This window comes from Topomyia yanbarensis, chromosome 2 (assembly GCF_030247195.1).
Source record: "Topomyia yanbarensis strain Yona2022 chromosome 2, ASM3024719v1, whole genome shotgun sequence".
In the NCBI taxonomy this organism is placed as follows: domain Eukaryota; kingdom Metazoa; phylum Arthropoda; class Insecta; order Diptera; family Culicidae; genus Topomyia; species Topomyia yanbarensis.
Genome location: NC_080671.1, coordinates 14,587,540 through 14,613,422, shown reverse-complemented (window position 1 = coordinate 14,613,422; position 25,883 = coordinate 14,587,540). Strand labels below are relative to the sequence as shown.

General features: G+C 39.7%; 2 protein-coding genes across 4 annotated transcripts in view; one reads left to right on the top strand and one right to left on the bottom strand.

The window, feature by feature from the left end:
• Positions 1–25,883, top strand: part of LOC131681289 (potassium voltage-gated channel protein Shaw) — a 352,113-nt gene that overhangs the window by 202,663 nt on the left and 123,567 nt on the right. The window lies entirely within an intron of this gene.
• Positions 83–5,482, bottom strand: LOC131679330 (uncharacterized). Its single transcript, XM_058960039.1, has one exon. It carries the CDS (start codon positions 5,480–5,482, stop codon positions 83–85), a length of 5,400 nt encoding a protein of 1,799 aa, XP_058816022.1.

Here is a 25,883-nt window from a genome sequence, read left to right as displayed (position 1 = left end):
TGGCTTTTGATAAGCGATAATAGCATATGGCTCATTGGTGCTGTGGTAGTGCGCCAACGCTACCCGTTGGCGCCAAATCATTTTAGATCCGTTTCGACCGCAGTAAGTAGGGTGGCTCTTGGTTCTTGCGCGAACATAAACCGCCCACCAAATTCCGAGTAGGAATTTCCGACCCATTCCTTCCTGCCACGTATTCGTCCATATCCAGAGGAAATCGACGTAGCTTCCTGATGTCACGTCGAAAAACACCGCTGGCAGTTTGAACTGCAACCACTCTAACAAGTCCATCTTGCCCGGGAAAGAGCTCCACGATTCGTCCTAGCGGCCACTGCTGAGGTTTCTCGTTGTCGTCAGTAAGCAGGACAAAATCACCTTTGGCAATGTTTGGTGACGAAGATTGCCATTTTGCCAGCTTCTGCAATGATTGGACATATTCTGTCTGCCAGCGAACCCGAAATTCCTGAGCCAAACGTTGCACATATTTCCATCGGGATAACGAGCCAATTTGTTGTTCCAAGTGATTGACTTCAGGAAGCGCGCCAAGGGGCCGTAGGATTAAGAAGTGCGCCGGTGTTAGAGGTTGCGGATCCCTGGGATCGTCCGAAATTGTAGAGATCGGACGCGAATTCATGCACGCAGCGACCTGGGCGAGAAGAGTGCTTAATTCCTCAAAGGTGTAGTTATAATTACCTCCAATTTTGTTGAGAAAAGTCTTCGTCACTTTGATGCCAGCCTCCCACAGTCCACCATGGTGAGGAGAGCGCGCGGGTATGAAGAACCATTCAACACGCCGGTTGGATAGGAAGTCGTTAACCTCGTCACTGCGTTCTGTACAATCGATCTGCTTGTAGAGTTCCCGAAGAATTTTCGCTGCGGATCGCAGATTTGTAGCGTTATCAGAATACATCCTATTGGGCACTCCGTATCGACTGATAAATCGTGTGAAAGCAGCGAGGAATGCTGATGCACTTAAATCGGAAACTGCTTCCAGATGTACTGCTCGTGTCCCAAAGCAAACAAACAAGGCAATATATCCTTTCGTCGGTACAGCGCCACGAGCCCTTCGTCCGATTATTTGCACCGGACCAGCGTAATCAACCCCTGTGATGCTAAACGGTGGAAGTGGTTTTAAACGGTCAGCTGGTAATTGCCCCATTTGTTGCTCCATGCGCGCCGGTTGGACCCGATGACACGTCACACAATCTCGACACACTTTGCGGGCTGCACTACTCCCTTTAAGAATCCAGAAACGTACTCGGGTGGCAGCTAGCAACGACTGTGGGCCACAATGCAGGTGCTCTTGGTGCTCGTAGAGAAGGATTAGCGAAGTCAATCTTGAGTGTCGAGGTAGTACAATTTGATGCTTATTATCATAGCTTAAATTGGACTGACGCAGCCTTCCGCCCACCCTGATGAGACTGTTTCCATCCAGGAACGGATCGAGCTGCTTTAAAGAGCTACTACTCAAGACGCCGGAGCCTCGTTGTAGTTGCTTGAGTTCTGCTGAGAAATGCTGCTGTTGTACGTGTTGAAGATATTTCACTAAGGCGAAATCGATCTCGTCGGGTGTTAAACGATCAGAGACTCGGAACTCATGATGATTAAACCGAAGCAGCCTAGCGGTCACGCGAAGCAAAAGTTGCAGATTGGGATAATATCTGGACAGCATTTTATCCAAAAAACTGTTCTCGTATACAGCGAAACATGCCACGGTTGTAACTCGCTGTTCTCTTTCAATTTGCCGTTGCTCATTAGTGTCGCACTCAAGTCCCATTGCAAAGTTCTTCTCCGTCCCAGATGGCGTCCAGGGGGGACCGTGCCACCAAAGAGAGTTTCCCTGAAGTTGATCGGGAAATGCACCACGCGAGATTAGGTCTGCAGGATTGTCTCGAGTACCCACGTGATACCAGTTGATGGAAGGCAAATGGGTGGCGATCTCTGCGACACGATTTGCTATGAAAGTTTTCCACTTCGCAGCACCGGCCGACATCCATGCCAACGCCACCTTCGAATCAGAAAACGCTTTTATCTCGTAGAACGCCGTCGAAGAGAGTGCGGCTCTCACGTTTGAGATAAGCCGTGCGAGAATGACCGCTGAACACAATTCCAGACGAGGTATAGTTGTTCTGTTGTTGCCTATGGGAGCCAGTTTCGACTTGGCACAAAGAAGATGAGACGAAACATTCCCTTTGTCGTCTATGGCTCGTATGTAGATGCAAGCGCCCATTGCTGAGTTGGATGCATCGCAGTAACCGTGCAGGTAGAGACGAGACCAGCTTCGCATGTCGATTGCTCTGCGTGGAATCTGAAATGAATCAAGAAGAGAGAGCTTTTGCACCAAAACAAACCAATCGTTGATCGACTCACCGGGGGGAGTTGCATCCCAGTCCACCCTCAGCTCCCACAATCGCTGCATCACCAGTTTTGCCCGTACGATGATCGGTGCGAGAAGTCCCAAAGGGTCGAAGAGGCCGGCAATCTGGGATAGGATAGTGCGTTTTGTGGGCTGAGAGATCTCTTTCGGATAGTACGCAAAGTGGAACTCGTCACTGCACGGCTGCCAATGCATACCAAGAGCCTTGATGCTGCTTCCGTTTTCTTCGATGGGGATTTTCAGCTCCAAATCTGCCTCAGGAACTCCGTCCAAGACGTCAGAACAGTTTGATACCCATTTCCGGAGATGAAAACCACCTGCTGCAAACATCTCGGTGAGTTGTTCTCGCAACATCTTCGCTTCTGCTTCAGACGACGCGCCAGTAAGAACGTCATCGATGTATATCCCCTTCTCAGCTTTCTCAACAGCCACGGGATATTGCTGGCGGTACGACTCCAAAAGCTGCTGAACGCATTTTGTGGCTAAATAGGATGCGCTTTTGGTTCCAAACGTCACCGTATTTAAACGATATTCCTTCACACTTTCATCCTTATTCCATCTCCACAAGATTTTGAGAAGGGCACAATCGTCCTTGTTCGACCATATCATACGGTACATTTGTTTTACATCTCCGACCAAAACGATTGGTGGGAAACGGAAACGCAACAAAATGTTGATCAATGAATCTTGGATGACGGGTCCGCACATAAGCGTGTCATTCAACGAGAGACCATTGGTGGTCTTTGCCGAAGCGTCGAACACAACCCGGCATTTGGTGGTCGTACTTGTAGTTTTAACCACGCAATGGTGTGGCAGGTAAACCGATATTTTGGGTGAAATTGTTTCAACAAGTGACATGTGGCCGAGATCAATATACTCACGAATGAAAGCATGGTATTCGCTTCTGAGCTGAGGATTTCGGTCGAGTTTCCTCTCGAGGTGGTACAGCCTTCTCTCCGCAATTTGTTTTGAATCACCCAGTTGACTCGGGTCACGCAAAAATGGGAGCTTGACTATAAATTTTCCATGCTCCGCTCGGACTGTGTGTTCAGCGAAATGTTGCTCGCAAAGTTGTTCCTCTTCGCTGAGATGATTGGTAGTGGTTGAGTATTCTTCTAATTCCCAGAACTTGCGCAGTTGCTGAGAGAGATCACCGTCGGTCGATGTCAACAAGCAGGTTGAGGTATGAGATTCATTATCATATTTGGGTTCATGATAGCGGCCTGCGATTACCCAGCCGAGCTTAGTATTTTGTAATGTTGGTAAGCTGTCGTCAATACTGAGATTTATTTTGCCGGGCTCCAGTAACTGGAAAAACAATTCAATGCCCAGCAACACTTCTACCTTACCCGGGCGATGAAAGAGTGGATCAGCCAGATGCACTGATCCTGGTATGGGCCAATCATCGATATTAGCTGGCTTGCAGGGAAGCGTTTTGCTGATGGTCTCCAACACAATGCAAGGCACAGAGGTGCGATAGTCCGTACAGCGGGATGAGATGATTATTTCTGCACACTTGTTAGCGTGCGCGGGTGTAGCAGAAATGCCTTCAAGACTTACGTCGGCTGCTTGCGTTTTGAGTCCGAGCTGCTTGCAGAATGTTTCACTTATGAAGCTAACTTGAGACGCGCAATCTAGCACTGCACGGCAAGCTCGAGGGTGTCCATTGCTGTCCAGAACATTAATTGCAACGGTAGCAAGAAGCACATTAGAAGCATCGATGCAGGTAGGGGAGTCGAGGGCCGAAATTAAAGACTGAGCCGACTGTCCTAAATTTGCCTGGGCCATGACTGATGCTGATCTGGTTGGCTGCGTGATTGCTGGTGACGAGTGATGGTGCAGCAGGGTGTGATGAGATAAATTGCACTTTCTACACGTACCTGCTTTACAAGCTTCACCTGGATGTGTTTTAAGACAATTGTTACACAGCTTCATCCTATTTACATGAGCGAGGCGTTCGTCGTGGCTCATGTGGAGAAATTTACCACATTGGTAAAGATGATGATTTTGCTTCAAGCAAACGTTGCAGAGCGGAGGATTCGTGGCGACGAATGCGGTGGCGCCTCTGTATTGAAGCTTGGAAGGTTGTTTGAAGGGCACACTAGCTTTCGACTTCACTGATTGAGCTGACTCCAAAGCGAAACTCCTCGATTCAATAAATTTTAGAAAGCATTGTAGGTTCACGTCATCTTCTTCCATTTCGGCAGTCTTCTGACACCAAAGCTGTTTCGTGTCCGCATCCACCTTTTCGCTGAGTATGAACAGGAGCCACGTGTCACGATCCTCCCTATCCATTGCCTTTAAAGCACGAATTACCTCATCCGAAATATCGTGCAACGATCGTAAGCCGTGCGCTGAAGATGATGCTAGCGGAGGCTGAGTTAAAAATCGTTTGATATGCTGATTTGCTATTTCACGTGGCTTATCATACCTTGATTTTAGCTTCTCTAGAGCGAGTCCGTAATTTGCATCGGTAATTTTTAGATGCGAGATCAATGAAGCCGCCTCACCCGATAAATTCGTTTTTAAATAGTACAGCTTCTGACTATCTTTCAGTCCTGGGTTTTGGTGCACCAGACTGTCGAACAAGTCAAAAAAGGATTCCCATTCAAGGTAGTTGCCACTGAAGATAGGCATATTCATTTGTGGCAATTTCAGATCGGTAGGCAGAGGTATAGCACTGTTTCTAGCCAACACATGAGAAGCGGTAGGTACGGGAGCCATGTTTGCCGTCATGACACGTAAAAATTCAGCCTGCTGGTCGGCCAATTGCCGAATGATGTCAGGTGGTGGAGATTGCCCGGCGGCACCGTTTGCGCGATCCTTCACCAACTTAAGCATTTTCAACAAACGATTTTTTAGCAGAATATAAAAACTCTCAATTTTGCTCTGCCGTTGCACGGCGTCTTCATATTCTTCATCATTTTCACTCGCGTCGACAATTCGTTTGTGTACGGCACAAAAGGCTGCCCACACCTCACTTAAAGTGTCTAATTCAATTTGAACTTCGATTTCTTCAGCCTCTTCTGGCCTAAATTTTTCTACGGTCTCCGAAATTCGTTTTAACCGAGGCTCAAGCGATTTACGTTCGCGGACGAGTTTATCCATCTTTGTGGATTTCGCGCACTTTTTGTCCAGAAAGTCACTTCTGCTCACTGTTTCTAGTGTTAAACACCACTATAATGCCGATTGGCAGAAGCACAACGGGCCTGCACGGCGGCGACAGGGCCAATTCACGGGCACTAGTGGTTAATTTATTAGTGTTTCGCGGCGAACTTTACACTGATCCGGTTCGAAGGACCATATGGCAACGTGAGGTCCAACAAAAAGCGCGGAAGGTCACTCGACGGACGGAATTACCGGGGACTGTATGATACGTGATCGATAAAATGAAAAGAAGCGTCGTACTTCTATCGACTAACAATTTGTACTGCTTTATTTGATCCAGTTAGGGGGTTTTTATAATTAGTAGAAACAAAAGGGTAAAGAAAAAAAATGTGCTTGGCTTTTGATAAGCGATAATAGCATATGGCTCATTGGTGCTGTGGTAGTGCGCCAACGCTACCCGTTGGCGCCAAATCATTTTAGATCCGTTTCGACCGCAGTAAGTAGGGTGGCTCTTGGTTCTTGCGCGAACAATGGGGTTTCAGAAATGACTATATTATTTTTAAGGATCAAATAAGATGTGATCGACTTATTTTAGAACGTTTAATTCATTAGTGGGTTACTTGGTATGAAAACTACATTTTCTTTCATTTTCAAAACAAACATTTTGAGCGTCTTAGTGGAATATTGATTTACATTCACTAATCAACAAGATGGTTAACGATTTTGTTTTCGCAGGTGTGTTTTAAGTTACTTAGATTGCTTATTTCATACCTTAAACAAAAATAAATCCAAAATCCTTATTTCGCGTAATGTTCATTAAAAATGGTCTTATTTTATTTGGATAATATCGCATACCCTGAAGCTATATCAGTGCTATGCAAACTCGGATAAAATTGTTTCACCAAATGACTAGAACTCAACTGTGTTCACTCAATTTGTCAGTTATTGCGTAAATTAGCAAAAATAGTTCATGAAACATTTTATGACACATTTCAGATGATTGAAAATATTTACTGAATTTTAAACATCCTTAATTCCTTTACCACTTAAAACCACACTTCTCACTTGGCTCCTTACTATTGATCACTAGTAAAACCCTTGTAGATCATGCTCTAAATGCTATTTGGAAGTTGTGCATAAATTAGTGTCATTATTCTAGTTATCAAGTGAATATTCACATTAAATATCAGTAATAACCATGCGTCTCCATTCACAGTTTTTTCAAATTTTGACTGCTTATCGCAAGTTTTCGCAAAACTAGCATAGGCTCATTTTAAAGAGAAAATGAAAAGCTTTCGAATAAGCATAGTGTGATCGCGGGCATTCACGGGCGTCGTTGTTGTTATCGCTTTAGAAGTTCGAATTCAATAAAAATTCATGACAAACAGTTATCTAAACACTAACTAAACCAACTAGTGATTTATTTTTGGCGATTTTACGATGTAATTTTATCACACGGATAATTTTGGTGAAGTAATGCAATTCATAAAATCAACCGTTTCTTTGAAAATCGAGAATAACCGTATGTAGTTCCTATGGTCAAATAATGCAAAAAACACTTGAGTTATGCCCTTCAAAAAGCTGTCAAAAATTCATTTTGCATTCAAATTACCTAAAATCACGCAAAAAAGTCTCTGATGGCTTAGCTGATACGAGAAAAATACTAGTGAGAATATCGCATAACCTTCATATATGGACTTAAGTCCGGGCTCGTCCCACTGTGTATCGAGGTCATCATTCATTCTGACGAGCTGTATGTCGACCATATCTGCCCTAGAAAAGGGAACGTCACTCCATCCTTACATACAGGTTACAGAGGACACCTAAGATCCGTTGACCACGATATGCTGGGTACCCGGTCACTGCGGGATCAGCGGGAATGAGGAAGCCGACTAATCGGCAGCTCGTGTGGGACAGGTCCGCAGATTGCTGACCAAATTGGTTCCATCGACGGATATCATCTCCCAATTCACATCAGAAACCATGACTCACTTTATTAACCACGGGAGGAGCCCACTCGGCCATCTCCAAAGATTCAAGGGACGACCGGAACGATGGACCGACTGGAGTCATAGGCTCGAACAGAGAGCCCTCTCCCGCCTACGAGTTGCATACACCAAAATAACTCACGCACATACGATCACTCAAACTGACCCTCCCTAAAAACCTGTTTTAATCCACCTAGAGGTGCAATTGTGCCTTTCTCATTTCTCCAAACTATGATTTAATAGCTGGTTCGTACAATATAACATTATGGAAATGTCTTTCATTATTATTACACTTGGTAAGCATATATAAGAGCACCTTTTTGCATTCATCGCGGTATCGGTTTGAATCGGAGTTATCTATGTGATCGCACTCCACAACCCGTAACTCCGGAGCCGGAGCCGGATGGAGATGTAATTTAATATCAGTTTCCGGGGACGCAACACCTTTCATTTGAGACTAAGTTGATCAAATCGGTCTAGCCATTTTCGAGAAACCAATATAACCGTTATTCTGAATTTGGATACTTCAGGATTGTAACCATACTCTTCAACTCGTAATCCGGGACAAGATGTCGGTTGAAAATGAAATTCAATAGCAACCTATGGGAATATTATACCTTTCATTTGAATCTTAGTTTGTAAAAATCGGTTCAGCCATCTCCGAGAAACCGATGTGGACATTTTGTTAACAAATCCGCACATACACACACATACATATATACATACATACATACATACATACATACATACATACATACATACATACATACATACATACATACATACATACATACATACATACATACATACATACATACATACATACATACATACATACATACATACATACATACATACATACATACATACATACATACATACATACATACATACATACATACATACATACATACATACATACATACATACATACATACATACATACATACATACATACATACATACATACATACATACATACATACATACATACATACATACATACATACATACATACATACATACATACATACATACATACATACATACATACATACATACATACATACATACATACATACATACATACATACATACATACATACATACATACATACATACATACATACATACATACATACATACATACATACATACATACATACACACATACATACACACAGATATTTTCGATCCCAGCGAACTGAGTCGAATGTTATATGAGACTCGGCCCTCCGGGCCTCGGTTAGAAAGTCGGTTTTCGGAGCAATTGCATAACCTTTCTATATGAGAAAGGCAAAAGAATAATATTTAATTAGCTTAATAAGCATGAGTTCAATGTTATCTTCATTATTATAATTTGGAAAGGTTGGTGGAATGGATTTGAAAGTGGAGGGAATGCGTCAGAAATCCTTCATCTTATTTCGGTATACGGGGTGGATGAAGGAAATGCGGGCGTGAGGGTGGTCCAAGAGAAGGGGAGTGATGAAGGAGGGAGGTGTAAGGGCAAGGCGGGGGGGGGGGGGGACGGCGACGCAATACTTAACTGCTTCTTTTGCCTTTCATTTGAGACTTGGTTTGAGAAAATCGGTTCAGTGACTTTAATTGTGGAATATGCCCGGAATTCCGGACTTCCGGAATCGTCGATAGTGGACAATATATTCAAAGAATGTTTGCTTAGCAATCAGTGATCTAGATCTGCGATTAGAAGTAATTTGGTGACCATTTCAATAGTTTTTAGTCTCTGAGGTATTACGATTGTACCGATTTATATGGGAAATTCTAGTGTATGCTTACTAACACCCCTGTAACTCCGGAAGCAAGAGTCAGAGCCGAATGAAATTCAGCAGCAGTCAATGGTATTACTGTATCTTTCATTTGACATCAAGTTTGTAAAAATCGGTAGAGAATTCCTATGACGGTTCATGACGCCCCCGGGGAACCCGCCAAGTTCCTAAGCTAATATCCCACCCATTCCCCAACGAATTCTCTAACGATTTTTACAAACTTGATGTCAAATGAAAGATACAGTAATACCATTGACTGCTGCTGAATTTCATTTGGCTCTGACTCTTGCTTCCGGAGTTACAGGGGTGTTAGTAAGCATGTGGTCAAAGCTGCTTTGATTGATCATTAGTGATCCAGACCCGCAAACTAGAGTAATGTTGCATCAATTTTAATATGTTTTACATCATTTGAACATCATGGACGTACCAGTTTATATGGGAATTTGCTGTGTGGCCGCACTTTTCAACCCGTAACTCCGGAACCGGAAGTCGGATCAACCAAAAATTCAATAGCAGCTTATGGGAGCGTTATACCTTTCAGATGAAACTAAGTTTGTTAAAATCGGTTCAGCCATCTCTGAGAAAATTGTGTGAGTTTAAATGACACACACACATACACGCACACATACACACACATACATACACACAGACATTTGCCGATCTCGACGAACTGAATCGAATGGTGTATGACACTCGGCCCTCTGGGCCTCGGTTAAAAAGTCGATTTTTATAGTGATTGCATAGCCTTTCTTTATATGAGAAAGGCAACAACTAACCCCAACCAACACAAATCTACGTAAATATAGATTTATATCTTAATAAGACTATCATGTGTTCAATGAAGCTTTTTGAAATATAATTTTCAACAACTTTGTTGAACATACCAAGCCTCCAATTAACTTTCTACGAAGAGTTATTTATTCATATTTTTTCTATAAGAGATTATCTCCAAAATTATGTTACCGAAAGATGCCAAAATTATTTTATCACAATTTTTCGAAGATACTAAACCATCGAAATTAACCCTTTATAAGGCCCAGAGTTTAGGGCTATTAATGGATGTTATTTTAATAGAAACGCGGTTTTTTCACTTAGTTTAGAATAAATTTAAATTTATTTCGTAATAAAATAATGTTTTGCCCGTACCGCCGTTAGAAAACACGTCAGTCTTCGTAATGTTTAATGAATTTCCAACGAGATTGGTTAAAATATAAACACAATTCGAGCTGGATCGGAAATTCAGAAAGAAATTAAGATGAGTTACTGGTTATTACTTGATTAACTCCTGGATTCTGAGGATAAGTTGAAAAAAGAGACCTTATATTACAGACGTTCATTTATTCATTTAATTGATGAATGTAATTTTTACAAACCAAATTTTCGGATTAAAAATAGTTGTTTTTACAAATTTGCATCACCAACTTATAGGGTCTAGGGTATTTTTTTCAAAATCGAGCCAATTTAATATCCAAAAGGAAATCGCCGTATTTTTTTCAAAAAACTCTTCACCAATCTGACACTTTTCACTGTACCTCAATAAAAAGTAATAAGAAGAGTTGCCAGACTCCTAACAAGTAAATTTCATAAGATTGGAACACTTCTCACTTCATGTTTCTGCGTTATGAGCGAAACGAAAAGGTGGCAATATAGTTGCCACTGCCTTATAAACTTCCAAACTGCATAACTTGCTAACCTAAAAAATCTAAGTATCTTTGTTCTAATGTACACCGTAAATAGCAATTTACACAACATGGTTTTTTTCTTTTCTTCTTCTTTTAATCCCACTTGGTGTCAATTTTCAAAATTAATAATACATCTTCCGAACTCGGATTGGCGAGCCTTTGCTTTAACTCCTGCAATTGCTGTACAATCACCTCAGTTAATTTATTCGCCGTAGAATGGCAGCTCGCCTGAATCTGCTTCTCGCTTCCAACATTTTTTTTTTTGTTTTGCTTCATTGTACCATGGGTCCAATTTTCTCGATTGGGCGAAACTCGAGCGTGCTTGGTGCGATGTCACCTACACGGTATTGCCTGCATACCATGGGTCCGAAATAACATTTTGCTTCACGAAAGGCCGCAGCCGTCTCCGTCAATTTTTGCTGGTCTACGGTCCTAATTTCAATAATCATGTTCCTTTTCTAGGCTAAAGGTACATATAACCTACCAAACCATACATTTCTTATAAAATTTGGACAGTTTTATATATTTCCCTATCCTTTCGGTTGATCGTAATTGATTTGACCACTTTCAATGATTTCGTTAACGCGACATGTGATAAAGACATAATTCTGCTCACAAACGAAATGAGTGATGTTCAGTTTTTTAAATGTACGATTTAAATAAAATGCGTAAATATTTAATTCTACTAAATCACGATCGTAACATTATAATTTTTTTATTCTAACAATTCTTCGACGAACTTTGGTTTCACTCGAAGCACTCATACATCAGGGCCGTCGAGAGCCGCGTCGGGCCCCAAGGTTTGTATTACTGCTGGGCCCTTTTAAACCTAAGCCGTCTAGCTCAGCATGAGTTGGTACCTCTTCTGCCATGGGAAATTCGTGAGTCCGTGGTTTCTATTAGTCTCCGGTTGACTCATATATCCACATCCACAGATAGCGTGCCAGACAGGTTGAATTTCGACAGCTTCTTATTCCGTGGTATCCAAATCGGGTAAAATTTCCATAGTAACGATTTTTTCAACTTGCGGGTACTCGGGTGTAAATAACGATTATCGACGTAATTAGAGGCGCACGGTGCTAATTCGTGTATTCGTACCTCGTTTGTGTCATCGCCTATATATACAGAGGTTCTGACTTCATGTTGCCACATTCAACGATATATTTCGTTTCGCAAAAAAAACTCTTCTACTTGATTGATGTTCTGAAACATAATCAGCACGGTATGTCTAACATGGTGAAATTGTAGAGTGTAAACATTGGCCATCTTTAGCTCCATTTGTCCTTCTAACAATACATCTTAAGGAAGCCTCGAAAAGTAAACAGGAATACAGTTCGACCACAATAAACCTTATGATCTGCTTATAATCATCACTCATTTTTTCGACATACTGAATTGGAACACGATACATTACTTCTACTGTGCAGACAAAGCAGGAACACGGATTGAGTTATTTGCTGGTAACGGTGGAGCAGTTTGTAGCTTTTGTTGTAAGCAAGATGAGAAGGTAGCAGATGCAGCTCGAAATTTTCGTTTAAAATTATTAAATCAAAAAGATTTTTTAATTTACATAAGTTTAAACCGTTTCCAATTGTAGATATTATGCAGGTTTTGTAAATAAACAATGTGCTATGTCTCACGTAGGAGCCGGTTTTTATATGCTGTGAGAATATGCAGAACCCGACAACAATATAGAGTAATCATCGCAGTAATCAGACGCAAATTAAACAACTGCGAGTACAGCGGGCAACCGAGTACTGCTGCTGTTGGCTGAACTGAACTGTTTGATTGCTTTAGTTTGCACATTATAATTGGGTTCTTATAGATATCACATGCATCTTTGGCGAGGCCCAAAATTACCGTTCTATCTCAACACAATTCTTTGCTAGGGATATTTTGCTAGAGGGAACAATCCTTGAACGTGCAATTAAAAATACAAAAATTATCCTTTTTTATCACCGGTTAAATAAGGTCAGTCTACCTTCTCATCTCGCATAGAGTAGAAGCTAAAAATCGTTCCACTAAAGATACACGGCAAAAACGACTGCAGACGAATTGTCTTGCTATTGATTTTTGGAAATGTGTTGCAAGACTAGCTACTCGGGTAGTAAAACAATTACTAAACGTACAGATTGTGCTCAATCCGGGAATAGTTAATGCCCTGTAAATGCACCATATCAAACATTAAGAAGCACAGTCGTGTGTTTCGCGGAACAATGTGCAGCACACCAACGAAAGCTGCCACGTTAGCAACAATATCCTCGTATATAAAGGCATCCAGAGATATGTGCTTACATGACTTATACACCATCGTGATTAATAAAATCATGCCAAGAAACGGAGAAGTGGTTTTCATAACAGCTGAATATTCCCATTTTCCCGGGTGCCCCTAACATTGTTCTTATGGTGAGAATGCTTCCGTACAAACCAACTCCTTCATACGTAACTTTTTATGCTTATCAAGCGAAAATGGGACGTTTCACCAGAAAAACACTGGTTATGCACCCATGGTAGATTCCTATATCCACGAATTTGACAGGAACAAATCTTCACTCAACAACAATCGCACACAGTATCTCCAAGCCAACAACCGGCACCACCATTAAGAATCGAACGTAGAAGAGAACGGATGCGTTTGTCCTCGCGCTCGCATTTCTGTTTGACGCTCTATTGCTTTCTTCGAACATGTTTTGAATTGGCTTCTCAATAATTTATAGTGTATACTCCTTCGTTTGTTTTTTAACATGTACACAAAGTGGAAAACTCGCTTAAGAACGTTTGTTTTAACAAAAGACAACTATCAAATAAAGTTTTCATTTTTTACACTTTCATCATATGACAATTTAATAAGGCGAATGATTATAAAGAAATTACTATTACCATTTTTATCGGAACGTGTTCGACCATCTTCCGGGTTAAAGCGCGGGCCCCTAAATGCGACCCGGGCCCCAGGGTAATTGCCCTGGCTGACCCCCCCTCTCATCGGGCCTGCTCATACTGGGTGGGTGGCGTTTATTAACGGATTGAATATAAACATTAAATATTTACAATAAAGCTGGAAACATGTTGTTATAAAAAGCGGTATTAAAATGTATATACCTCTGGCTTAAACCCCCCACAGAAACAGAAAAAAAAGCCAGAGAATCTCTGAATAGACATCCTTCCCAGTCGAACGATACTTTCGCTAGTAGCTACAAAACGTAGACACTGCAAAGCAAAAAAAAACATGCTATTCCGTTTCCTGCCATCGCTTCGTAGCTTGAATAATGGCAAGCGGATTAAAATTGACCAATTTGTTTGGATGAGGGATTTTCAACTCCAGCTCCAACTGGAACGGACGTTTTGTCTCGGAGGCTTTCTACATTCACGCGAAGAACCATGTGCATAATTAACGGTAAGCTTGTATCTGTTCGATTGGCCTGAAAAAGTTGATGTCTATAGGAGATCCTTTCAAACATCCAAACGAACAAAAAACCGCTGATTTAAAGACTTTAAAATTGGCGATAAGGCGTACAATCTCTAGAAAGAAGGGCACAGCGATGAAAGCTTCTCACCTCCCATCAGCAGATTGCCTCTAATTGTCGGCAAACGGGATGATGAATAAATGATTTGCAAAATTTTCATCGCATGGAAGATGGCAACTCCCTAGATTGGTGGGCGCGTTTGCTATACATATGCACAGTAGGGTGGGACAAAAATTAGATTCCAGCTCCGAGCAACTTTTTAGGTATCATTTGGGTCCTAGAACAACTATGCAAATTCTTAGCTCGATCGGTGAAACTATATTTTTGCGCCCACTGTTTAAAGTTTACATGGGATTTTGTATGGGAAAATTAACTTTTACAAAATAATTCCTCTAGGAGTCGCCCATTACTTCCTAAAAATAAATCGTTACGTGGATTTTACAGGAAATTTAACAAAGAAACAAAGTCTCGAAAACCACGAAACGATCTGACGCTTGAGAAAAAAGTTATTAAGCAGAAACCGATTGAGGCTCTGACGATTGATAAAATATTCATTTTTTCTAGCACCACTGCTGTTGGTTGTCCAATTATACGCAATTTTGTTTTAATCCTCTCTTAATGTGTCTAAATCGTTTATCTATACTATTTGGCCACTTTGCAAGGTTTTGAGGGATAAATTGAGGCTTCTTTTGTACATAATAGGAGAAAGTTCAAAATTGTGTATATAATTAGACCGTCAAAAGCAGTGATGCTATGAAAAGTGAAATTTTCGTCAATCGTCAGATCATAAATCGGTTTCTGCTTAATAACTTTTTTCTTAAGCGTCAGATCGTTTCGTGGTTTTCGAGACTTTGTTTCTTTGTTAAATTTCCTATAAAATCCATGTAACGATTTATTTTTAGGAAGTAATGGGCGACTCCTGGAGGAATTATTTTGTAAAAGTTAATTTTCCCATACAAAATCCCATGTAAACTTTAAACAGTGGGCGCAAAAATATAGTTTCACCGATCGAGCTACGAATTTGCACAGTTGTTCTGGGAGCTAAATGGGATCCAAAAAGTTACTCGGAGCCAGATTTTATTTTTTTCATATAACCATGTCCCACTCTAATGCACAGGAACAGCCGTCACTATCGGGTTCAGCTGCAATCTGCCCTTTGAAAAGGTCGTTAAAAATGTTAATTTTGGCGATAATTTTACGCGGGGGTCAGATAATTGAATATACTGGTGCCGAACATGGTGCTGCATCAACGCTACTACCTAGTAATAATATATTGATATTAATGGTCATGAGGTGGTCAGGTGGTTTCGGTTCAAAATAGCGTATGCGTCACATGCATTATTCACCAACGATTCAATTATTTTCATACAGCAGGACAGAACATGAATAAATGTTCACAGCAGATATTGCGGATTCGATGTGGGACGTGTAAAAACAGTATTTTGTTGTCGCTGTTAAACTAAAATTATTGCAATTAGCGAAGTCAAGTGCCGGGTTGTCGAAAGTTTGAGTGCAAATTGACAGTTGGAAATATAACAAAATTACCGAAGCAATATCGTAAATCGACTGTTCCAGCTAAAATAGATGATTGATTCCAGTCCACCCATGTCTCTTGGTCGACACCCAACCGTCTCTAGCTAAAATAGTTTATACGTAAAACAAGAACAAAATTAGCTTTGCTCTAACTCACCACCCGCACCGACATCGTATGTATAGTGGTTTAATCTGCCGTGTGTTCTCTCTCTCTCTTGTGTTTGATGCTTTTGATATGTTGCCAACTCTGATGACGATCCAACTTACCCCGGGATTGCCAATATTCCGCCAGTCAACATGCGCACCGTGAAATAATACAACTTTTATTGAATCTTGTACCTGGCGAGGTTTACAGTGTGTACGTACCGAACCACCCACCCTCTACAGAGTGGTGGTTGTTGATCCAGAGCACAAAATAAACAACAGATAGGTACTGCCTTGGTGCCGGTTTATGACATTTTGAATCGGTCTTTCCAGCTCTACAATAACACAGTACCTATTTTCAACTTTGGCCAGGCCATGATAGTGCTGTAGCGGAGTCAGCACCCCCTAACTAAGAGCTGCTGGTAATACAATTTCTACTTCGAACATGCCGAACCGAGCCGAGTCTAACCATTCGCACAATGTGGCATTGGGAAACAACGAATTTGCGATGATGAAGTACCACCCACACACTATCTGATGGGGAGGGGGCAGCAATCGTTTCTGGGTTGGCTGTACTACACGCAGTAGTAGCAGCTAGACACATTATCGTTTGATCCAGTCCGTTGCTATAACTGGATAAAATATAAAGGGAAGTCGTTATCACTAGACACCATGTCCATGTTAAATTAAAGGGGTTTCTTAATATATGGAGTGATAGTGTTTCGTTTTGGATGCCATGTTACCAATGATTAAAACGACCCTTTTTACGAGAAGGGTCCGGTAGTGAGCAGTTCTCATTTTATGTTTGGAAGCTGGGCTATCTAGATGCTAGCGAAGAGAGTGGTAGTATTTGGTTTGACAGGGAGAAGGTTTTCGGAGATTGGTTAAGATCTTCATGGCTCGACATATATTTTTTCTGGGGAATGGTGAGATTTCCGTTTTCAGTGGATCTGTTTCACTTGTTCCAGTGGTGCCGCAATTATCCACGCTATCTTCTGTGTTGTTGTTCTATGTCGGTGATGAATTTTACAACAACGTCAAATATTAATATTTTGTGTGCTGTCTTTTTATTCTAAATTTGTATGTAACGATTCTCTCCTATTACTCGCCATCACTACGAATGTCATTATCACGATTACTACAATACCGCAAAGACTATTAAAACCAATAGCTGTCACAGGCAGTTACATTAGGGCACGAGCCCTCTCCTTATTATTTGTACTCCAGACTCATTTTTAAGGACACTCTTGCGAATCCGTTTTGAATCTTGTTTTAGCTACATGGAACGAGTAAAACGAGATCAAAAAGATTTTTTTTGTTGAATTTTTGGAACTGAAGCGCGCTTTCGAAACAATTTGGTATCGGAAGCAGGTCCGCCGAAAATAGGTGGGGGTAGGACGGAGTACTTTCCCCGGACCCGGAGTTCTAGAAGGAGGCAAGATTTTGAACAGAAACTGTAAGACAGAAACGATTTTTGTATGGCTGAAAACACAGATATTTTCAGGACGCTCACCACTTTTGCGCAAAAAGAGCGTACGGGGCCATTCGGACCCCCTATTCCATCAACCACTGTTCAGCGGTTTGCAGCTGCGCACATGATATTGCACACATCACAGCAAAGAAAATACCTGGTGCACCAATCGACAGCTGTGGCTACCCAGATTAAATTTTTTAACACAATTATTTTACATATTCGGTAGTTTTCCAAAAAAGATGATTTGCTTAGATAAGTTCGATTAGCCCCGGTTTCTCTATTCCACATTTTTCATTCGTCTGTTTGATCCATTTACTCCAATTGCAGTTTTTGACCTCATATTTTCATTTTTGCATGCATACAAGTTTTCTTATATTTTGTGATTCATACTATTTTCCGTCACATTGTTTCATTCTGTCGCAATTTCTGATGTTTCTTATCCGTTTTTCCATCATTTTGTTTGTTTATTTTGATTTCGTTAAATTTAGTTTTTTAATCATCATTTCAAATTTTCTTAAATGTATTCATTTCTATTTCTTCAGTTCTCTTTGGGATTTATTTTTCTGTTCACCATTTTCAATATTTTTCGTTCATTTGTGTATGATTTTCGCATCATTTAAAAATTTTCAATTATTTTAATTTGATTGTTCCGTTTTCGCGCTTTCTTGTTAATTTCTTGTTTTGTTAATTTCTTCTTTGTGTATCAACTTATTACATTTTCAATAGCGCCAGTTTTAACCAGTTTTTTTAAATTTGGTTTCCCCTGATTTTTTTAGTTTCACTTACTATTTTTGTTACTATTTTCTCCATTTTCTTCCTTTTCTTTTTCAGAAATAAATTATTTTGAATTTTCTTCACTTTTGATTGTTTTTTGTTTGTCTATTTTATTCTTTTCTTATATTTGTGTTCAAATCATAACATCGAAATTTCTTCATATTTCAGTTTGAAAAATGTATCTATTTTCACATTATCTTCAACACATTCCATTCTAGCCTTTTAAAATTGCTTATTTTGCTTATATATTTTTTTAAATTTCATATTTCGCTTATTTTTACTTGCTTAACTATTCTACTTAATATTACTTTCTTTAATTTTATACATTACTGCTATCTCGCTTATTCTTTCAATTTTTTAGCTAAATTTCACTATTTAAAAAAATACAGTTTCCTAATATTAAATATTTTTGTTTTGATTATAGAGGTTTAGGGTAATTCCCATCTTCTTGGGTTAAAAAAATCTATTTAGATAAATCGCTGACCCTATGTGCAGAGTTGGATTCTAATCCAGATGAGCAGTGCACACGACAGATTAAGAAACTGCGTTATGCGCGACCCTGATCATTTTTATTATTCTCAATTCATTGAAGTTTTTAGTTATGTCCATTGGTTTCATATCAAATTATGTGTTCTTTTCCTTAATTTTTTATTTTTCTGTTTCTTTCCCGAACGCATGTCTTTTTTTTCTTTTTCAAATGTTCAATATTATATTGTTTATTAAATTATTGCTACGATTTTCCTAGTTACATGTTTTGTTTTCGTTCTTGTTATAGTTTTTCTCTATTATTAATTTTCTATTAATTATGTTTTCATCTTTTACTGGTTTTGTTGAATTTTCTTTCGCTAATTTCTAAAATTTCCAATCACCTAATTGTTATAATGTTTCCGTTTTGCTATTCTTCAACGCTTAGCTAAGGCTTTCTAGTTTTGTTATTGCTACGTTTTAGGCTTACTTCTTTACATTTTTCACTTTAACCTATATCTGTTTTCCATTTTTTCACGCTTTTTATTTTTAACCCCTTGCTCTCCCAAATTTTATTTCGCTTAAAAATCTATTGACAAATTTAATTATCTAAATATTCACAAATATTGAGACTCACTTCCTCTAACTTTAACTAATATTAGTTAAATATTGAGACTCACTTCCTCTAACGTTTTACGATGACTCTCTGTGAAGCAAAGAATCTATTACTTGATAATATGGTTCATATTTAAAATTACAAGAGTTAAACCACGTCAAGTGGGCCTCAAAATTTCCACAAAATCACCGATTTTAATGCAAGTGTATAATTTTTTTTGTTGAAATTGATTTCTTCGTTTGAATTAGGGACCATCCACAAATGACGTAGCATTATATGGGGGAGGGGGGAGTTTTATATTTTGTGATGATGTGTGACGACAGGAGGGTAGGGGGTCATGTCATGCTACGTATCTTTTTTAAAGGGGAATAGGGTCACGACAACCTTACCCGTTTCATCAAACTAACATCGTTTTTTTATTTTTATTTAAATTTTTCTTCGATGACAAGGGGGGGGGGTTACCGTCTAGCTACGTAATTATCAGGGGGTATTTAGAGTTTTGTGTCGAAATGCTACGATGGGGGAGGGAGGTGTTAAAAATCACTCAAAAATGCTACATCATTTATAAATGATCCCTTATGGGCTGTTAAAATTAAAAAAACGATCGCAATTTAAAAAATATGCTATTTCTTATTTCTCATAAACTACTCTAGATAATTGCATGAAATTTTGACACTTTTAGAATGATGTTTTCACTGTCATATAAATATATAGTAATGGAATATTTAATAGCAGTAATAATAGCAGTATTTTACATTCATTTTTAATAAACTATTTAAAATATTTACAAAGAATCAAAAAATATGTCAAATGACGCGGAAAATAATTTGTAAAGACTTTTTTCCTCTAATTTAATCGGCTAAACAATTTTGTTAGTCTATCTAGAGAACGGTTGGTTTGCTTTCAGTCTGCGAGGTGGTTTGAGTTTCGATTTATGGTTAAGCTGAAAAAATCTCACAATCTCTCGCGGTGAATATGTATCTGTATGACAGTCTAACCGGAGATCAATGTATATACAAATATCCCTGAAGGACATCAGGTTTTAAGAATAAACACTTTCACACTGACTTGTGAATAGAACAAAAGTTGTATAACGTTCCACTGACACAATCTGACTAAACGGATATTCAATTTCAATAATACAATGTTCATTCGTGAATTAGGAGTGTCGCAAATTTTATGTTACAATACAGCTTGCTGTTTTCTCATCTGTAATTCAATAAGAAGTTTTTGTTGACTTTCCAAGGCAGTTTTGGTTGCAATTCATTAGTGAAGGCATTTTTGCAGACCTTATCTGATCTTCTTTCGGATCAAATATGATCCGCTAATGATTTTGAAAGAACCGACTCAGAAATATTCAGACTTTACAGATATCTCCCAAGCTCGCTAGATAAGCTCAGAAGTCTATATAAGGCAAGCAAATGATGTTACTGGCGACAATCCATTTATTAATGACTACCATGTCTATACTCCCGCTCACAAAGTTGAGTACGACGGTGTAGTGACCGATTAGAGTTTTTCATGCGTGGATCCATTGGAACATTTTTATGGACAAGCAAAGCAAAGATTTTGAATTTCAATCGCACTAGATGGGACAATATAGTGTCTCTTTTTGTACACGTACCGGGTGACCTTTGGCGGGATTGCCTTGCGTTTAATTACGTTTTTTTCGACAAAAAGAGTCTGCCTATTGGACGGTTTGTGCAAATGGACTATTGTAGCAGGAAGGCTGGGATGATTCGTGCATTGAGAGTGCTGAAAAAAAGATGGGATTGTGTGAAGAGTCTACTTGAACTATTACCACATCCCGCTACACTTTACAGAAATACTAAAAAAGCGCTACGTAACCCTCCACCACAAATGATTATGCGCTCTTGGCTTAGGAAGAGTGTGACTCCGATGAACTCAATTTGGAGATAACTTGTATTGCTCCAAAAAACTATTGGCAGATGTAAAAGTTTCAATTTTTCTCTTGAGGGACTGCCAAATATGCCAGCTCGAGGAAGTGCTGGCAGCTTATGATCTTAGAAATTTGAGATCAATCAAGGAGTCTCTAGCGGTTCCAACAACACCCATCGGAAATCGAAAAGACTTGGAGTTGTGTTTTCAATGATAAATTAGTTACTGAGAAAACAAGCTAACAAAAATTGTATTTTTTTTTAATTTTGATTCGCTATTTTTTTTTAAATTTGAAGTTTTTGGAGTTGAAAATCTCGTGTCGTGCAACTCAGACACGTTCGTTGTTTATTCTTTCATCCGCTTTGCATTTGAGATCGACAGCATTTATTGTTAATAAATCTGAAACTGACTGACAGGGCCGTAGCATGGTCATCTGGCTCCTTTACTGCCGTTATAAGCTTAATTGTCCCATGTTCTATGGGATTCCCTATATACATGGGACAATTATGCGTAGAACGGCAGTTTAGTGGAGACTCAATTATGCACTCCTTTAGTGTTTATATTGGTCTTATTTTTCAATTCGACTTTCGAACAATACCAAGAACAGTTTAAGATTTCAGAGCCTTCCTAAGGATGACTCCCTTGGCGGGGCCCAACCATACGCTACGGGTCTTTCTAGAAATGCAGTTCAGTACAAAGAATAAGGGGAAGGGGAGGGGTAGTTGAACATAATTACTAGAAATACAGTTTAGCTTCCCGCTATTTTTTTTTAGAAAAATGCAATTAAAAATGCAGAAAAATGATAAATTAAAATTGCTGAGAAAGACATTTTTAGGGGGTTTCAGTCCAGCATCGGGTTGACAGCAGTATCCGGTTCGGGGCAGGGAGGATGGACAACGATGACGGAGAAAAGAAGAACGTTAACCTTGCACAGTTTATGGCCAGCAGAGAATCGACAACGCTGATGACAGCGAGTGTTCGGGTGGTTCCCGGGGACATTTAGGGAAATGGGTAAGATTTTCAGGTCGTTGCTGCCTTATGTTTTGGTTGATGCAAGCATGTAGTAGCGCTCTGGTGCTAGTCGACATCACTGAGGCAGTACAGGGGACTTCGGAAAACGATAAAAAGAGAAAGAAAGAGGCTATATTTGGCTGTTCGTTGTTTCCAGGAAGAGGTAGATGAGGATCATATAGGGGAAATCGCAGTTTACCCGAAACGTTGGGTTGTCTTCCTCGTGCCCCAAAGGAAATACAATAAGTGAGACCAGGCACCCCAATACTCGGCTGACGCCCAGACAACATGCTCGATATCGTAATAACCATATCCACAAGCGCAGACTACTTTCCATAAGCCCAATACGCCGAAGGTGCGCATGCAATGTGAAATTCACTTCACACGAATAAAATCCCGACTCACATCCATCCCCTTAAATCAATGTACGAAACATTAAACCTTCGGGATAATAGAGGGTAGCTAGCGACCGAGCTCCCCGTTGGCACACGAAGCCTGCCAACTACCTCTGGCGGGAAATACTGAAAAAATCATTCAAGTAGATGCGTCTTTCGAACATGTCATCTTAGTTAAGAAATCCGCCTTCCCACTGTCAGGATTGCAGCAATGCAAGGTAACCTATGCTAAAGTAATCTGGTGTGAATTTTTAGATAAAGTACATAATGATACCCGTATTTTCCCAAAAAAAAAATATAGGAAGCGCTTTGTCGGTTTCGTTGAGCGGATAGCTTCAATTGAACTAAGAGTATTCGAAACGATCAAGTAATGGTATGTGGACAAAATACCAATGATCCCAAGAGTATACTGAATAGCAGTTAGTTCTGCCACGTAGACTGAAGAACGATTGAAATTGAGTGAAACGGTGAAATTTTCATTGAAGATACTGATCCGTCAGTGTGGAACATTTTATTCCAGTCGACTTCGCGGAATTTATTATGAAAATATTTGTGGTTACTTGCGGACGTATGTGATCAGAGACTCCATGAATCTCTTTCATCATGGATATGCCAAAGAATACAGTTGAATCAGAAGTATCTAGGAGATGAACATGGTTAGGATTATATGTTGAAGAATTGGTGTTCTGTGCCATGTGTTCGAAATACAGGTTTGAGAATTAAGCTCGACAAGCAATCACCACCAGGTTCAAGATCGCATCGGATGAGCTATCGATATGAGAGATCCCAAAATCAATTTTGCAGCGGTAAAGCGCCCGCCGAAACTTTAAGACGCATCGTAAGGGTCGATTGTGTACAATACAACTCAAGGTAATACACAAGCAACGATATAAAGTCCTCTCTAGTTTGATGAAATGCAGCAGAACGAAAGCAGAAACCCTCGTACTCCGTCACCGACAATATCGCTGTATGATACAACCAACCAGGTCTCTAGGATGGGTACCGCACCATGTCCCAGTTATTGCGCGGAGAAAGTTGATCCTTTGTTGGCATTTCAGTTTCAGATACCTAATGTGACATCTCCAGGTCCCTTTGAAAGACCATGCTGGTCAGCTTTTCTGATTGAACGGTTATGGAAACTGAGTCAAAAGCACACCTAACATCCAAGAAGACATTCGTTCGTCCCTTTGCCTTTGCGAAAGCTAAATTGTGTATCTGACAGAAATCACTTTGCTTCGACCCGATTGTTGAGCCGGAACAGTATTATTTTCTCGGACATATAACGACTTAAAATCAGCGTTTGGCAGATTTAACCACGAAATACTGTTGGAACGGTTGAAGTTAATAGGAGTGGCTGTTTATCTGAATCGTTGGCACGAATCGTATCTGAGGGACCACTAACTTGCAGTAAAAATGAAATGCATGTTTTCTGCCCCATTTTCAAACAAATTAGGTGTTCCTCAAGGAAATAATGTAGACCCTCGCTTGTTCACACTCTTTGTCAATGAGCTAACTACAGTATTACATCCGCGGAGTCGCACGTTCTACGCTGATGACGTTAAATTACATGGTCGTCAAGTGCATTGCATTGATTGCTTAATTAGTAATATCCAGGGCCGTCGAGAACCGCGTTGGGCTCCAAGGCTGGTATTACTGACGGACCCTTCCGAACCTACTGATTTAAATCATGATTAGGGGAAGGAATTGTATACATTGAATTGTTGGAACTGTTGCTGTTTCTGTTCATCAGTTTATTATGTTTTCAGCAAAATTTTGCCGAATTTTCATCAGCTGAAAGTTTCAGATATTTAATATGATGAAAGTTTAGCAATTTGATCTTAATCTATTTGACAGATTCACTTTGCTGAAAGCTCAGAAATTCAAATTGTAAAATTGACAGCGTGAGTACCGAATTCAAAGTAATCCAGCATGAAATACTGAGAAGTTGGCGATTGCGCTGTCAATTTGACAATCTAAATGACTGATTTTCAGCAAAGTGAATCAGTCAAATGGATTCAATACAAATTGCTGAACTTTCGGCATCTTAGATTACTTATACTTTCAGCTGATGAAAATTCAATAAAATTTTGATGATTTTCAGCGAAAAAAATTCAGTGCGTATGCTAGTATATAGCGCTTTTATAGAAATGAACGAATTCCAGAAACAAAAACTTGTGATTGTGGAACTTTAACACAGCAGTGATCGATTTCAAAGGCGTCCAACCTTTGGCGATGTTGAGCATCTGCTGATTCTGATAGGTAAAGTGTGACAATTGGCGTACTCATATAGTCGTCTAATGGGCAAATCACAACACAGTCATTGCTACAAATAGTCTTAGACACGACAACGAATAAATACATGATTTCCATCTATATCGAAGATAATGCAATAGAAGTTCAACTACATGATCTGTTGAACACAATACAGTACGTCTACTCGGAGAAATATATTTTCTGAAAATAAGTATCAGTGTTGGAATATGTTGGAGATGCGTTTAGCTGTGTATAAACAAGAACTAGTGGTCAAGAAAAAACAACACATATCAAAGAAAAGCAAAGCGTACTCGATTACCGTTTTTTGCTTAATATTTCGAGAGACCCTTTAGTACAACATGAGTTAGTACCTCTTGAGCCATGGAAACCTCATAAATCTATCGTCTTTATTAGTCTCTGGTTCACTTATATTGCCACATCCACAGATAGCGTGCCAGACAGGTGAATTTGAACAGCTTCTTATTCCGTGGTATCCGAATCAGCTAAAATGACCATGGTTACGAGTTTTTCAATTTTCGGGTACCTACTTGCGATCTGTTAAAAGTGTATACAATGGTTAACAACGTTATTAGAGAGACACGGAGCTAATTCGTGTATTCGTACCTCGATTGTGTCATCGCCTTTATATATACAGAGGTACTGACTTCATGTTACCGCATTGAACGATATATTTTGTTTCGCAAAATAACGTTTCTTCTTGAATAATAGTCTGAAACATAATCAGTACGCTATATCTAACATGGTGAAATTATAGGGTGGAAACATTGACCATCCTTGGCTCCATTTGTACATTTGTTAATTCTTTCACTTCTCGAACAATCGATTTCAAGCGGCATCTCAAAAAGCAACCAGTTCAATCACAATGGGTTCACTTTTTATTTGCAATCGTCACTTA

Coding starts and splice junctions, on each gene's coding strand:
- LOC131679330 (XM_058960039.1), bottom strand. CDS start 5,482: ATGGATAAACTCGTCCGCGAACGTAAATCGCTTGAGCCTCGGTTAAAA.